Genomic DNA, 17,507 nt, shown 5'->3' on the forward strand with positions numbered 1-17,507 from the left:
AGGGATGAAAAGAAAGCTGTAGAGTCTGATACATAGACGTCAAATAGTATGTGAGAATGTAGTAAAAAAAAAAAAACAAAAAAAAAACCGTCAGCAGTTAAATAATTAGAATACAATTACAACTGCTTGTGGGATAAAAAAAAAAAAAAACCTCTACCTCGAAGGCAACGTTTTTCTATTTCAAAATATCAGTAAGCATGAAAAATGATACAGTATTTCAAAACTTAAAGGGGGGGGGGGGGGGGGTGTATTGATTACTCAAAATATTTGCTTGCGATTGTAAGTCGCCCTGGATAAGGGCGTCTGCTAAGAAATAAATAAATAATAATAATAATAACTGTATAGTCACATGTGTATTTTATGTTGACGTGTTTATAGTTAGTCAGGTCAGGTGACTGTTTTGGTTTCATCGGATTTTCGGTGTGTACTTGCATTTTGAGTTTTGTGATGTGCAGCTGCGGTGTTTTCGTGTGTGAGCATGCCCAGCAATGGAGAAGCGTGTTGCCTGTACTTGTTCATTGTGATCAGTGAGACAGCTTTGGAACTCGACAGCGCCAGAACATGGAATCGAACGCAGACCTAGACGTTTCCCTTATTTGTAATTTACCTGCGATGCTGCTATTATATCAGTTTACTCTTACACCACTTAAAGGTAAGACATTGTATTTATTAAGACTGTGATTGATTTATGATCTAAGAAAAGTTAAGCTGCAGCAGTGTTTTTTCTTCTTTCATTTTTCTTTAATTTATGATTAATTAAATAATCAGAAAAAAAACCTACAGATTCACAATGTATGGTGACATTGGGATTGAGACTATTTTTACATGAACATTTAAACTTTGGAAATATGTTGTTTTTTTTCAGAAGGAAAGGAAAAATAAATAAAGACAACGAAAGTTGAACCAGGTCCTGTTGAATTATGTAAATAACTGGTTAACAGTGCATTTTATTGCTGTCGTGTGTATTGATTTGGATGCTCACCTTGTATTGCTATACTTACTAGATTCCTTCATTTGATTCAAAGATTTTCTTCGCTTGTTAAAAAAAATAAAAATAAAATAAACTTTGCGTACTATACAGTAGTTCACTTAATTATTTAATAATATCAATTAAGCTTGAATAAAATATACAGGTATGTACAATACTTATATTAAGCACATTCAAACGTAGAACTTAAACAATAAAATAGTAACTAGTGTGCTATTTTGAAGTAATGATGCAGCGTAATTTTTGTTTGAGCATTTCCTATATGATTCTGTTATGTATGAAAAATATATCGATTTATCTGTAATGAATGCTGGTGGTTACTGTTCGTTTTTTTAAACAAAACAAAGCAACAACAAAAATAGATACATATGTTGGTACAGTATGGGCTGATTATGTTTAATACCGTATTATTGAAATGCTGTTTTCATAGTACATATGTGCTCTCATTTAGCAGTCAAAAATAGATGGCATGTTACTATCGATGATGTTCCTGTTGACTAATTGTTATCTTTCACATTGGACACTGCGCTTTCCTGAGTGTTGTTGTAGTGGCACTTTCATTTCTGAATGAAGAGCGTTGGTTCCCCCAGTGTGTAATGAAGGTTAAACTGTAATCGCAGGGAAGGAAGCGAAGTTAATAGCAAAAGTACCCCTGATTACGCGTATACTACAAACCCTCTACAATATAACACGCATTTAACCTTTAAATTAACCTAGTGCAAATGTTTTACTTGTTTGCTTTGTTTCACTCAGTAGTTGAAGCTTCATTTTTTACTTTTAAGCAGTCTAAAATATATTTTGAAATGGAATTGGGTATTTTCTATTCTAAAAAAGAAAGGTGTTACTGATTCTTAGTAGTTATCAGAGTTCTGTTGAAGTGAGCCTTTGGTAATTACCACTAACCAGACAATCTTGTTGATAGTTGTGAGGTTTTAAAAGTTGCCTGCAAATCCAGGATTTTATTCTAGAATTGTGCTGCTCTTAGAAGAACACAATGTTAATTCTGGATACCGTTTAAAATACAGGCACTTTAACTACATTGTAGCTGCACTGTATTTACACTACTGTGACATTATTTAATGTATTTACAACAAAATTACATGATCAGTAAAATAGCTTTGTTAATACATCTTTTATCCTCATAATTACAGAAATATGTGCTACTACTAAATGCTGTACAGTATTAGAAAATGTTAACTACAGTGTAATTACATGTAGTTGATGTACCTGTATTTGTATCCATACATTTTATGGCAGTATGGCAAATGTATTAAACAATATTAAACATATTTTTGGGGAACCTCTGTTTCTATTTTCTTTTAAAGAAAGTTTTTTTTTGCTGTTCTATTGTTCTTGTTATTGTTTATACAATGTCTCAGGGACACACAAGTTGACAAAGTAAAACATGCATTATGTATGTACCAATTACACGGAATCCCAATTATCATGATTCTTCTGCAAAAAAAAAAAAAATCGATAAATGTGAGTGATTCATTCTTCACTATTCTATAACAGGTATGGTATGCCCGAACCAATCTAGAATGGGTTAGAACCTTTCTAGAATAGATTTGATTTTCAATTTGTTCTGATAAATACTGATATAAGCAGTGCTGCCCATAATTATTTCAGTAGTTTTACCTGTTGAACAGAACAACAGGAACAACAAAGACAATAAGTACTTGCACTGTTGAGTGTCAGGGAATGGGTTAGAGGAAATGCGTAGTAAAGCATAGGAAAGTCATGGAAGCAATGTACAGTAAATCTCAGACAATCGCAGTGGTGGAAACTGTGATAGAAGCTGTGAACCTGCATTTCCAACACAGTAAGCTTGTATAGAGGGATGCCATGTGCATTGGTGTGTTGAAGTCAGAGTTAGTTCATTTTTGTGGTTTGGTTTATGGACATGTCTTCTGAGATGAGTAAGATGTGGAAAACATTTGATGACACAGATTCTAGATGCATTATTATTATTAATTTTTTTAGCAGATGCCCTTATTCAGGATGACTTACAATTGTTACAAGATATCACATTATTTTTACATGCAATTACCCATTTATACAGTTGGGTTTTTATTGGAGCAATCTAGGTAAAGTATCTTGCTTAAGGGTACAACAGCAGTGTCCCCCACCTGGGATTGAACCCACGACCCTCCGGTCAAGAGCCCTAACCACTACTCCACACTGTTGAGACATCCAATTATTACTCTTCACATTGGCTTGTGTTTTTATGGTTGAAAATAGTCCACGGGAAAATAATTCTCTGCATTGTGAAGGCTTAACTTTCCATGCAATGAAATGAGTTTAGAAGAATGTCTGGCACACTGGCACTGTGTGAAACCTATTAGTCATAACCCGCCCCCTGAGTGGTTCTGCAGTTAGAGGTAACAACTGGAAGTACCATTACCTACAACGGCCATTTATAATACTGAATTGTGAGACCGGCTTCTAAGCTTTTATTAGCCCAACCAATCACAAGCCAGGACTCATAGTTTCTGGAATTCTTACAAACTTGTGCTGATGCAACATATCTATTCCACGTTTAAGCTGTGTTTACTATAAAAAGATTCCAAATGGATAAAGCATTTTAACTGACCCTAGAGGTCTAAGCTCACTGCCATAATTCACTTATTTTTTTTCCTGGCTTAACGTGGCATTTTTCTGTCTGGTCACACAGTGGCTTTAAACCTTTATGTTGACATCTTTCAGGATAACTTAAATCAACAGAATCCTTCAGTAAAGAGCAAGCAATTTTTTGGTTTCTTTGTTTTAGTATTAAAAAAAAACTTGCAAATATTCCTACTCTGTATTCTTTACCATCTGGGATCTTTGTTCTAAACTAATGTATGCATGGCTGTGTTATTGCAAAGATCTTTCTTCTACATTGGATCAAGGGGAAATTATACAGGAAGAAACCCACATTGCTTTTCATCTTATCAGGGATTGTGTTCCTTTTTACCCTAGAGTGCTGGAGCACAGACACACACAGACATTAACAGACTGTTCCTTAGAATGTAGAAAAAGTGAGAGTTTAATTATTAGTATAGCAATTATATAACACTGCCATGAGCTGAAATTGAATTAATGACAACTACTTGTTAGACAGAAGCTGAAATAACAAATGCTTAAAAAAAAGACTATACTTATAAATATGATACAGGTCTGGTAAACTGTTAAGATCCAGATTTTTTAACCGGGTTCTCCTAAAATAAAGGAACTAACATTCAAATGCTGAACTACATTTGAATCCATCTAACGCATTTCTAAGATTTAATTTAGATTCAAACCTAAGTACTTAAAAAAAAAATACAGAAACAAATGAACATATTTGTGTCTTTTACCATAAAATGTTTCCTTGATCTTCACAGTTGGTTTATCTCTAATGATATGATTTCTCCAACACTTACAGTGTGATATTTTGTGATGATAGACTACACTCATTGACCCATATGCATAAAACATACCGTCTCTTTTAACATGCCAGTAATAGTGTTTAACATGGCAGTATTTCATCGGGTTTTTCATAAAGGCCATTTACCGTAAAAAAACATAATTCGTTGCAACGTTAGAATGACGTGCCCTTGGGGAGCAATTTTCTTATTAACATATATGTCTGATTCATTCATGTGTATGGTGCCGTTATTAACCCTTACAGGCATCATATTTACCATGTACCCCAGACCAAGTGGAGAAAAAGATGTGTTTTATCGGTCTAATATCCCAACACAATTGATCTGTTCAGCAACATGTATTTAAGCCAATAGTAATAATAAAAACACCTACATTTAATTATCCGATATTTAGGTCAATTATTTTGTTATTTGTAACACATACATAAAATTGTTAACTTGTCTGAACAGGATAGGCTACTTACTGTTTGGAAAACGTATTCATCAGGTTTGAACCCTATTCATTGTTCTAAGTGGAGACAATGGCAGGCTTTGGTGTGCTTGTGTGGGCTGTTCATCAAGATGAGGGAGATATCTTGGAAGATGATCCCTCCAGAAGAGTGGGAAGACCCTGCAGATTTCAGCTACGACTTGACCCTCTCGATTACTTTGCGTGATTCAAACAGGTAGCAACTTACAGGAGCACAATTATTCACCTTTGTGGAGAACGAGAACATGAGTGAAGAGTCAAAAGGCTGTTCCTGTATTAATGAAAGTTACAAACTCACTGCATGGTTTGAATTCTGATGCGAGCTAGTTTTTGCAGTTAGAAAACAACCACAAAACGCTATTTTTCATTCCTATATTGATCAATGTCACACAGCAAGGAGGTAGCACTTAGCTTTACAAAGTTATATTTCTTAATCTTGTCTTGTCCTGCGAAAACAGTTGTGACTGTTGTTTACTTTTTAACTACTGAAAACGTCTGGTAATTCATTTATTAAGCGTGTCAAACTGTTTTTTTTTTGTTTTTGTTTTGTTTTTATACAGTTTTTGCAGTATAAATACATTTAATTTTTGGCATATAAACAATGTACTGTATATTTACTGACTGTCAATCATTTTTCATTGTGAAGAGAAAATCACACAAATGTTAGAATTCAATAAAACCATGAACAGTAAATGAACAGTAACAACAACAAAAAAGTCAATAGAAAAATGAACTATATGGTGATAAAGCAGTAAACGCAAAAATGATGGGGTGATGCAATAAATGTGGCCACCACTGTTTAAGCAAGCAAACAAACAAATACGTAAATAAAAATGATTCATACAGTCAAGTAAGCCTCCTCTCGATCTTGTCCTATTAAAAATGGGCATGTAGGGATACACATTTCTTTGTTCCTAGCGCCTAGGCTTATTCAATAACAAGGCTCAGAACATATCCTGATGTAACTTTCACTATTATCTGCTGTATTATTGAATTGTGGTTTGTCACACTTGAGAATTATTGTATTTCTTGTTCTTATTGTATGACTTATATTGTAACACTTGAATGTATTTGTATTTGCTTGCGATTGTAAGTCGCCCTGGATAAGGGCGTCTGCTAAGAAATAAATAATAATAATAATAATAACGGCTGATTTGATTGCCCCACGGCTTATTATTGCCGTGAGACATCCCGAAAGGGAGACTGCATCATCTGTGGTGAGGCACCGACGTTAGAGCAGTCTGGCGCGTCGGGGTTAAAAAAGAAAAGACCACTAATATAAGTGTACAACAAAGAAAAGGTAATGAGACAAACGTGTTTCTTTTTTTCAGAAAGTAACTGTAACATTATTACTCAGATAAAAAATCTAACACTTTATATTATTACAGTACCGCGTTACGTAGGTAGTATGTTAAGCCCAACTCTGGAAGTAAAACTGTTAAGACAAACATTTCATATAAAACTAATCAATGCATTAATCAGGTGTGTTTGTCTACTTTGCTTTCTTATAATCCCTATTATCTAGTCTGGGGTAGTAATGTGAAATAACATTCATGTTCTTGTGCAGTATCAAGTTTCAGATTTAAAATATGGGTAGATCATGTATAAACCAGTCAGATGCCAAACTACTATAATATTATTATTCATTTAAATGCTTACGTTGTTTATTGCAACCATGAATTTATTGTATTTCTGAGTCTTGATGTTTTAAGCATTTACAGAGACAATGATATTCAGTTACTAGTACACATGGTACTAAATTCAGCACTTCAAAATTTACTGATGAAGTAATTTAAGAGCAAGTCATCCAAATGTTCCAGGTAATACTTCAAAGCAAGTTATTCAGGCATTGATAGTTCAGGAAGCAAAACAGAACTTAAATCAAAAGGGATAGACCCCTGGCAGAAGTCTGTGGATTTCAGTATTCCTATAAATAAAGAACTACAACAGTTAAGAAAAGAGTGCTGCTATTAAATTGGGTTTCTTTTTACAAAAAACAGAGCATTAAAGCACTGCTACCGAATGACCCACTTAAAGTACTCTATAACACACACAGAAACACTTAGAGTGATGATTAAGTGTTATATATTATAAATACCTATGGTATTGGAACAAACAAACCATGGGAAGCCATTTGTTAATAAAGAAGAAAACAGGTCAAACCAGAATCTATAGAAAAACAGAGGCAGATGGAAGCAACTGTTTTTATATAAATCAAAATGAACTGGAGCTCACTTTCAATAACTGCTTGCAGGAGGCACGTACAACTTAATACTTCAGAATTTTTGGATGAAAAAGAACACTTTTATATTATAGACATGCTATAAAATAGCTGTAACTAAGAGACGTATCAAGTGGCCCTCAACAATTTCTTGTTCTGATTAGGGTTTCTGGTTTTAACAAATGAGGAGGCTGTGTGGTCCAGTGGTAAAAGAAAAGGGCTTGTAACCAGGAAGTCCCCGGTTCAAGTCCCACCTCAGCCACTGACTCATTGTGTGACCCTGAGCAAGTCACTTAACCTCCTTGTGCTGTTTCGGGTGAGATGTAATTGTAAGTGACTCTGCAGCTGATGCATAGTTCACACACTCTTGTCTCTGTAAGTCGCCTTGGATAAAGGCGTCTGCTAAATAAACTAATAATAATAACACTTGAACACAGATAAAAGGTCCCCCAAAATGGAAATAATGAAACCAGTGTTTATCCTCTAATCACAAAAAGAACATTGGAGACTTATTTTGTTTTCCTTTAACACTGTTTATGATGCACTTTACTACATTTTGTTTCAGTAGTGGTTCAGTAAATGATGGCATTCCCATCTGTGTTGTTATTTGAGCAGTTCTTAGGATGTCTCAATACAGCAACAGTTTAGAATTTTTCGACAATACCAAAAAAAAAATGGTCAATTCATTTTTTGGATTGTATATAAAAAAAAGCTGTTATAAACACAGCTTTTTTTTTTACCATATTCAAGTCTATTTCTTAAACACCGAAAAAATAAATAACACTTTAAAGGAAACACATTTAATTATTTTCGGGCACTATACCTTTAGAAACGAAATCGCAGAGGGACAACATGAGTTTAACTGTTGATAATGTAAAAAGCAGATACAAAACTGAAATCCCTAACCAGTAATTCAAGTGTATTCTGACTTCTTCCTAACTCCCCCCCGCCCCCCCCCCCACACACACTTAAAACAGATAGTAGGCAAACACTGCATTAATTTTTTAAAATGAAAAACAAAAACAATTATGCATTGCAAATACCGTAACTAGGGCTTATAGTTTTCTGGTTTTATTTTTGATGTCTCTTTAAACATATTTTGAGCCAATTCGCTTTCTTAATCAAACACTAATTACCAAAGAAAGTTGTTTCTTTTTACCCTCATATCTTGATTGAGTTAACAAACGACGTGCATTGATCTCACCTGATTCCATTTGAACTGCATTTCATTCTGACTCTAATCGTCGAATTCAGTTTATTAAGTTCCACTGTGTTAGTCTCTAGTTGTGCGTCGCTAATTTAAACAATCTGGTATTCAGTTCAGGCTTAACAACTATTAATTAAGGTTTAAAGGGAGGGAGAGAGATGGAAAATAAAAACCAAAAACTAGAAGCCCTAACTGTAACGTATTGATTTGTAGCAGCAGTTGTGGTTCACAGTTCAAAGTAGCTTTGCCACTCCTTCTGTTCGTATGGCTGTTCTGTGTGACTTGGCATATAGTATTGGAAATCAATTCCATTTAACCTTACTGCTATAGAAAAACACAATCTGCTAAAACGTCTGCAGATATAAATGTAACAGTCTGGACTTATTTCTCTATGCTCTAAGACATCACATCATAGCTGTTTGTAATTAACAACTTACAAAACTGAAATGTTTGGAATTTTTTCCAAACATTTGGGTCACAATGTAAGCTGTGAAGAACCAAGGGTACCAGGATATCAGCTAAAAACTAGGTTGACATAAGTCCCCTCACACTAGCATGCCATTTTACTCAGCCTCACTCCCACATGCCAGGAATAAGGTCAATGGTCTCCCTGTTTCTGCACAGACAGTACAGAACAAACCACATATGTCTGTATTATGTACCAGATAGCAAACAAGGCTTATTTATACTGTGCCATGTGAACTTCAGTTAAGGCACTTGAGGTTTGTTCACTGTAATACAATTATACATTGGAAGTCACAACTTCAAAATTTGTCCATAGCTCTAGGTTAGAATGGTTTTGCCAAGTTGGGCCTTCTGATCACTCAACAGCTGAATTAATGCAGTAAAGATGTGAAAAGGTATTTAATGTGGATTATCTGCAGCAATACTAACGTGTAAGGATATGAATGGGCCTGTTAGTATTGTTGTGTAGGTGGTTGATGATAACGTTAGATTGCGGATGTAACCCTGGTTCCCTGAAAGAGAAGACGACCACCAACTAATACTTTTGGGATATGCCTGCCACAGGTCAGGTATTAACTGAGCATTTAATGTCAGAGCTGCCGATAGGCCCCTCCCAGGAGTGACGTCCTTGGTCCCACCTCCTGAGAGAACAAAGAGTCACTCCACGGAACTCACGTCCTCTTTTGCATCGAATCCGCGAGCAACCGATGCAACCTTGCAAGATTTGGTGGTCATCTTTTCTTTCAGGGAACCAGGGTTACATCCGTAACCAAACAGCACCTGTAGAACTCCTCTGTTTGTATCCTGGGACACTATCACCCTTCATTTAAATGTGCTTTATTTTGCTCTTATCCACCCCCTATTTTACTGCATTTAATCCTGTACTTCAGAATACTGTAATCTGCCAAGTGTTTAACCTGTAGTATTTTGTATTTAATCATATCCTGATGTAACTATCACTATTTAATCATATCCTGATGTAACTATCACTATTATCTGCTGTATTATTGAATTGTGGTTTGTCACACTTGAACAAAAGTTATTGTATTTCTTGCTCTTATTGTATTACTTGTATTGTAACACTTGAAATGTATTTGCTTACGATTGTAAGTCGCCCCGGATAAGGGCGTCTGCTAAGAAATAAATAATAATAATAATAATAACCTAACATTCCCTTTCAATTCGAAGACGACCACCAACCAATACTTTTGGGAAAAGTATACCAAAGCTGTTGTAAGGGAGCGTGAGTGGAGACAGCAGATGGGGGACATCTTGCTACCACAAAAACAAGTGTGCAATCTCAAGGACCCTTGTGCCTGATGAAGGCATAGAGGGATCTACCACATTAAGTCGGAAGAACCTGGTGAAAGTATGTGGAGTAGCCCAGCAAGCCGCAGTACATATATCAGCCAATGAGGCTCCTCTGAAGAGGGTAGAATGCACGGCCACCCGCCTAGGTGGGGGTAGGCCAGCATTAGTATATGTAGTTGAAACTGTGTCCACAATCCAGTGAGACAGCCGCTACTTCGAGAGGGCTTGACCCAGGGTTCTTACACCATGACAGATGAAGAGCTGGTCAGACTGACGCAGAGCTCTGGTTCTGCTAACATAACCTCTCAATGCCCGAACTGGGCAGAGGTAGTTTAGTCTCTGATCCTCCCCCGATGAAAACAGAGGGGGATGGAAAGCCTCTAGTTCCACTGACTGATTTAAGTGGAAAGCCGTAACCACTTTAGGGAGGAAAGCGGGGTTCGTACGTAACAACAACCTGTTTCTATCATCCCAAACACGCATACAGGAGCTGTGCACTGACAGAGCCTGTAGCTCACTGTCCCGGCTTAGCGGAGGTGATGGCTAACAGAAGACTGTTTTCATAGAGAGATACTTCAACTGGAATGCATAGGTTAAGACGGGGCCTTAGTGAGAGCCTCCAAAACCACATCTAGACTCCACTCGAGGAAGGTGTACTTTCTAGGAGGACGTAATCGCCGAGCACCCTTGAGAAAACGTGTCGCCAGGACATGAGCACCTGGGGACACCAAGTCCACGGGGAAATGGCACGCAGATGTTGCTGCCAAGTACACTTTCAGCATAGAGGGGGATTTACCTGCCTCTAGCAGTTCTTGCAGGAATTGTAAAATGACTGCTATCGGGCAAGAGATAGGATCATGACTCCTGGTTAGACACCAATCCTGAAAATACCTCCATTTGCACACGTACAATGACCTTGTGCAGTTTATTAACGACTGCGTTTGAGAGCCCTAAGGCAGACAGATGGTTCGTTCAGGAGCCAGACCCATAGTTGGAGTGCCTGGTTCTGAGTGCCAGAGAGTACCTTTCCCCTGACTGAGACAATCCAGGCGTAGTGGGATCTCCCAGGGCTGGCCCAAAGAAATCCATCATTGGCTGGAAAAGATAAGAGTAGGGACCTCATTTTTTCTTTATTTGTTTTCCACTCCTGGGGCTGTCTCCCCAGATTGACTATTCTTCCTCTGAGGAACAATGGATGGTACATTTGCATTTCTGGACACCTCTTATCTAGCACTTTAACAATACAAAAAAGAGACTTATACAGAATTGCAGAATACTGTATTAGGTCCAGCTAAAGTAGAGTTTATCATACATCTACGTTGCCAAGCTGTGCACTTTAGTAATGTGATCTAGATCTTAATAAAAATGTATTTCTTTCTTTCAGCAACTACAATGGTTGATAGCAGCCCTGTTGTTGTTGACTGCCCAGTTGGACATTTCCCATGTGGAAACCTTACAGTGTGCTTACCCCAGGTTTTACACTGCAACGGCATTGAAAACTGTGAAAATGGGGCAGATGAGGAAAACTGTGGTAAGGGAACTTGTTAATACCATTTGGTTGTTGGCTGTTACTTTTATTATATTTTTTTCATGCTGCTCGGCTGTGACCAGGGTTACAATCAAAAATAAAATATTTATCTCTTAATATCATCTCCAGTTGCTATGACTGTTTTCAATATAAACAAAGTACAGTCAATGCATTATCAACTGTCTATATAAACCACTTTACTGGCTGTTATAAACTGGTCTCATTATCATGGTCCACCAGTTTTTTATTTATGGAAATCTGCAGTGAATATATTTTCTAATAAAATAGAGTCCCTTAACCTATAGACCCCTTAAGCTGTAAAGTCTAGAAAGTCGGCTTACAGTACTTTCCACTCCAAACATAATAACTAAAAATACATTTAAAAAAAATTAATATACAAAAAAAAAAGTTTTATCTTGCCACCAGGAGAGATGTGTGAAAGAAAGTGAGTTTTCCTCTGCTGTTTAATAACAGGGTGTATAAGATATGTGTGGCTCAGTTAGGAGGAGTTTTTACTGAATAGAGAGAAATAGCCCCAAGTGATGTGTCTGAACATGGATCATAAAGAGAGGAGATACAATGGTTCTAAGTGGGTAAGGAACATTAATAATGAGGAAGTGAAGACATAAACACAGCAGGACTAGGTCCCATGTTTTATACATATCTTTACTCACACATACATTTTGTTTGTTACCCACGAAGAACCGTTGTGTTTTCTGTTTATCCCATGAGTAATTTACCATTTATTATAGATTTAATTAGTAAATCTTTGTTTTACACAGTTAACAGTGTCGTTGCTGTGGGGAACTCTGAATTTAAAACTTGGGGAAGCCACTTTTGTGACTGCTGCAAGCTGGCCATCGAAATGTAAAAAATACACGTAAATAAGCTTTTGAACACAGACCTTGGTTTTTTTCTAGTGGATCATAAAGGCACCTGGACGAAGAACCCATGCATGTTCTTCCCTTTGGTGTCCGATTCATTGAGGTTTTGCTGTATTTTATAACCTGCAATCTACAGCAATTGTGACACAGCAACAAATAATATGACCCCTTTGTTATGTACAGTACTGTCATGTTCTTTGTATGATTCATGATTTAGGAGATAACAGTGGATGGGCCGACTTTTTTGACAGGACGGTCAGGAAACCTGATCTCCAAGACTTTCCAAAGGATTGCTGTAAGTTATTCTACATGCACAAGTGTGCCATTGAAGATAGTTTTGAGTATTTATTTGGGTGCCTTTCATTAGTCTCATTTTAAATTTGTTTAAATTTGAACTGTCAAACAGACAATTGTGCAAACCCTATTTTTCAATGTCTTTTCTGCTGCAGCGCTGGTTAAAATGAATAACTGGAGTTAATGGTCGTACAGGATGTATCTAATTGCTTTTCTTTTTGTAGTTCTGCAACAGTATCCCGAAAGTTGTGAATGCATTGAAACAGAACTGGAATGTGTTGAAGTAAACTTAAAATCTGTGCCACTGGTTTCAACAAATGTAACTTTGCTGTGAGTATTTAAAGCCAAGGGGAACGGTGTCTGTGTCTAGTGTAACTGCTGATCCCATTAACGGTACTTTCTGTTTTAAGAAGAAATTAATGTACTAATGTGGATCTAATACAGTTGTTAAGAATACTGTGCAACTGTAACAAGAGTGAAACTGATTTGCACAGTTGTGCTAGCGTTTCAAAGCAATTTAGTCTGCTATTTCGATCTGGAGGCATTGTCATTTGTAACAAAGTCCTGGTTCCTTGGCTGCCGAACGCAAATACCTGAGCGTGTTGAAATGTATAGCTGCTGTATTTATCACATAGTTACTATGTAATTGCATTGTTATCAATGAGTACATATCTTTCTAATGTCTACCAGTACAGTATTTTATTTTTTTTATTTTTATTTTTTTTTAAATTTAGTCGTTTCCAATTATTTTTGATTATTTTCTCCCCAATTTGAAATGCCCAATTATTTTTAGGCTCAGCTCACCGCTACCACCCCTGCGCTGACTCGGGAGGGGCGAAGATGAACACACGCTGTCTTCCGAAGCGTGTGCCGTCAGCCGCCCGCTTCTTTACACTCTGCAGACTCACCGTGCAGCCGCCTCAGAGCTACAGCGTCGGAGGACAACGCAGCTCTGGGCAGCTTACAGGCAAGCCCGCAGGCACCCAGCCAGACTACAGGGGTCGCTGATGCGCGGTGAGCTGAGGACACCCTGGCCGACCTAACCCTACCTCCCGCTCGGCCAATTGAGCGCCGCCCCCTGGGAGCTCCCGTCCACGGTCGGCTGTGGAATAGCCTGGATTTGAACTCGCGACATCCAGGCTATAGAGCGCATCCTGCACTCTAGCGAGTGCTTTTACTGGATGCGCCACTCGGGAGCCCCACAGTACAGTATTTCTAAATCCCTGTTGAAATATATATATATATATATATATATATATATATATATATATATATATATATATATATATATCTATATATATCTATCTATCTATCTATCTATCTATATATATATATATATATATATATATATATATATATATATATATAAAGTAAGAATGGGTAATCAGGAAATATGCAAATTTCAGCATTACAAGAGCCAATCAAATCACGTGAAAGTCACCTAAAGGCTTCTACATTCACAGCGTTTTAAAAGTCAAAGTACAGAATCTGCAGATTTGTTTGGGGCTCATCAGTGCAGCGCAAATGTGCTTTGACTTCTGTATTTATATATATATAAATACAGAAGTCAAAGCTTCTAACATACCACATCTTTCACTTATGGTACGGCCAGTAACCAACAACAGTGCCTTGGACGATTTCAAAACCAAATAACCATTTTTAACTGTTGCAGTAAATTGGCATTTTAACTAGATGAACAAAGTCCCAACCATAATTACAGTGTCTAATACCTACTTATTAGCATAGCAGGAACATTTAATAAAAAAATACTACCCATTTGAATTATACAGCTACTACGTTTTAATTCTGATCATTACAGAACTCTTAAGAAGAATGACATCAGGAGACTGCCTGAAGAGGTCTTCATCAGATATTCAGAACTAAAGAAACTGTGAGTATCCAAGATACAGGCTTCTGAACTGCGATCAAAAGACTTTATAGAAAAGTACTGATGTCTACCAAACCTTATTCCCCTATCACCCACAGCAACATAGTGGATGCATGGCAAAGTACAGGCAAGCTTGACTAATCACAGCTAGGTAATGCACTGTTAAAACTATAGTTCTACAAGATGAAGCATGGTTAATGTGTATGGAAGCAAAATACCATGGTAAAGGAATTACTTGCATTTGTACATCTAAACAGTATTAAAATACCTTTTTAAGTTCCATTGGACTTCTCTGGAACCCTTGTTCACGTTTGGAATGGTGTCTGCATTGTTGAAATATGTGACATGTGTAATGTGGTGAACCTGTTGCAGCTGTTGACAGAATGCAACTTCTGTTAAAGATGTATTTGAAATAAACAAAGAAACAAACTAACAACTAAATAGTGTTACTTATATCGTGCATTATAAAGAATACAGGTGCAACTTCTATGTTGTTATAATGTCTTCTTAAAGTCTGAAGCAAGTTGTCTTTCCTTTTATAAAGTTCACCATGGTCATTTTGGCACCTTCTCCCATGCTTTTCCCATAGTTATACTGTACATTTACCATGGTTTACCATGGTTTGCCATGCTATACAATGCTTACCTAAACTATACCATGCTTTCATTATGCTTTATTACACTTTGCTATGCTTCTATTTTAGTCTGGAGTACCAGTGATAAAAACTGTGTATTCTACATAATAATGAGTATAGGTGTACTTTATATTGAAGATGTGCATGTATATATAAAATATGCAGGCTGCACCAATGCCATGACGTCCCTCTGTTTTCCATAATGATAGAATTGTTAACCCATTTAAACCGTATTGAAGGTGCATGTCCAGGAAAGCATACACTATGCTGTGTAGCCTAACCAAGGGAGGGTTTCATTTAAGTGGTATTATTATTATATCTGCTTCCAACATTTAAGATCAGATTGCTTTTGAGGCTGTAACTGCCGTGAGAAAAATAAGTAAAACAGGAGAAGAGTTGTACTTGTCCATAGAAGGCTTAGCTGGATATTTCATATCTGTGGGGAGTTCATTAAGGATAAAGAAGTTGAGGCATGAGAGTGCATCATAATAAGTGTTTTGTTACCAACACAGTTGTATTGTTTTTGTTCGTTAATTGTCTCTAAATTATGTTGGTTTGGTTTTTATTTAGCATATTAATTAAAAATGATTTTAAAATTTAAAATTTTAAATGGAAAGACTAAATAGCCTGATATCCTCTATTGACCAAATACTGATGTATGTGAAATCAACCGTAAATATATTATACAGCACATCTGATTACTTCTCAACAGATTCCTTCAGGATAACTGCATTAGAACTGTGTCGAGCAGAGCATTTGCTGGACTTTATGAACTTCGAACATTGTAAGTGGTTTAAATGTATACTGTATAATTGTCCGTTTTTAGATATGGAGTAATATGTCTTACCAGTTATCAGTAACACAGTGATTAGAACAAATTCACACTTTAAATTACAATTATTCCAGCATATTCTATAACACCAGTTTGAACTATGTTTATAAACCTAAATTAATCAAAGAGAAGGTTTACAGGAGTTTTGGAAATCCCCCCAAACAAGCTCTAAAATGGTAGTACATTTTTTTTTGTCGGTTTCACCACCCACATGGAGAAAAATAAGGGCAAAAGTCATCAAAATGTGCTTTTTACCCCTTTCTTACACTTTCTTACCACAGGTAGCATGAGATCTTCTTTTGTGTGCAGGTGACAACTGTCTTGGCACTATTTACACATCACCACAAATGGAGTAAACAACTCCTCATCGGATTACTTGAGCTCGAATGTTCACCACAGAGATTTTGTACTGATATTTAATAGAAACTGGAACAATTTGTTCAATGCTTCTTGTGCCAAATCAGGGTTTGGTAACAATGCTGCCTTATTTCCTATGTTCAGTTTATAAATGAATAATAGGGTTTTTGTTTTTTTTTGTTTGTTTTTTAAACATCTAATCATGTATCTAAATTATGTTAATTGTTAATAAAACCTTGCCATATTTCCTAGGTATCTTAGTAAAAACTGCATCACTTCCCTGAGTCCAGGTGTTTTTAGTCATCTTCATAAATTGCAATGGCTGTAAGTATGAAACACAAATGATAAATTAGCTTTTATAAGAAGTGCGCAAGATATGGGATATTTTAGCATTGTAAAATATTGATGTATAGAATGATGTATAGATATTATAATTGGTATACAAGGGTTATGGTAAAAATTGAATTACAATAAGAAACAATACCCTACATGATACAGTGTCAAAACTGTTTAGGCAGTTATATAAGTTTAAAAATCTGAATAAAGTTAAATATTAAAAAGTAAGAAGCTTCAAAAATGTATTTTTCTTCTTGCCTTTTTAGACAAAAATAAACACATATTTTAAACATTCCCTTAGGACTCAAAAGAAAAAATAATATATATTATATATATATATATATATATATATATATATATGGTCATTCTACAATTGTGGTGGCTAACAGTGTCTACTCCATTAAGGTGGTGCAAAAGAGTTTTCAAAATGCAAACAATTAAAGGGAGTCAATGTGTGTATCTTGATAATGTAGAATATATACAAATAAATGTGTCATAATTTTTCCCCCTCAAATAAGCACACTGGGGTATGGAACTGGATTGATCACTTAAATTTTGTACAATATTTGGACTCCTTCCAGTTTTAAACATTAGGCAGTACTCATATATGTTTAGTTTACTTAATAGACTATTTAAAAAATAAAAATAAATGTGTGTGTATATATATATATATATATATATATATA

The 17,507-nt window shown here is 36.1% G+C and overlaps 1 protein-coding gene across 2 annotated transcripts in view; it reads left to right on the forward strand.

Moving 5' to 3' along the window:
- Positions 1–420: 420 nt before the first annotated feature.
- LOC117405535 (relaxin receptor 2-like) overlaps positions 421–17,507 on the forward strand; it is a 41,898-nt gene continuing 24,811 nt past the window's right edge. For both annotated transcript variants that reach the window (XM_059030463.1, XM_059030464.1), the window contains exons 1-7: positions 421–652; positions 11,453–11,599; positions 12,698–12,775; positions 12,999–13,104; positions 14,594–14,665; positions 16,009–16,080; positions 16,738–16,809. In XM_059030463.1, coding sequence (XP_058886446.1) covers positions 562–652; positions 11,453–11,599; positions 12,698–12,775; positions 12,999–13,104; positions 14,594–14,665; positions 16,009–16,080; positions 16,738–16,809 — 638 coding nt within the window. In that variant the 5' untranslated portion in view covers positions 421–561. The remainder of the gene's footprint in view (positions 653–11,452; positions 11,600–12,697; positions 12,776–12,998; positions 13,105–14,593; positions 14,666–16,008; positions 16,081–16,737; positions 16,810–17,507) is intronic.

The sequence above is a fragment of the Acipenser ruthenus genome, chromosome 9 (genome assembly GCF_902713425.1).
Source record: "Acipenser ruthenus chromosome 9, fAciRut3.2 maternal haplotype, whole genome shotgun sequence".
In the NCBI taxonomy this organism is placed as follows: Eukaryota; Metazoa; Chordata; class Actinopteri; order Acipenseriformes; family Acipenseridae; genus Acipenser; species Acipenser ruthenus.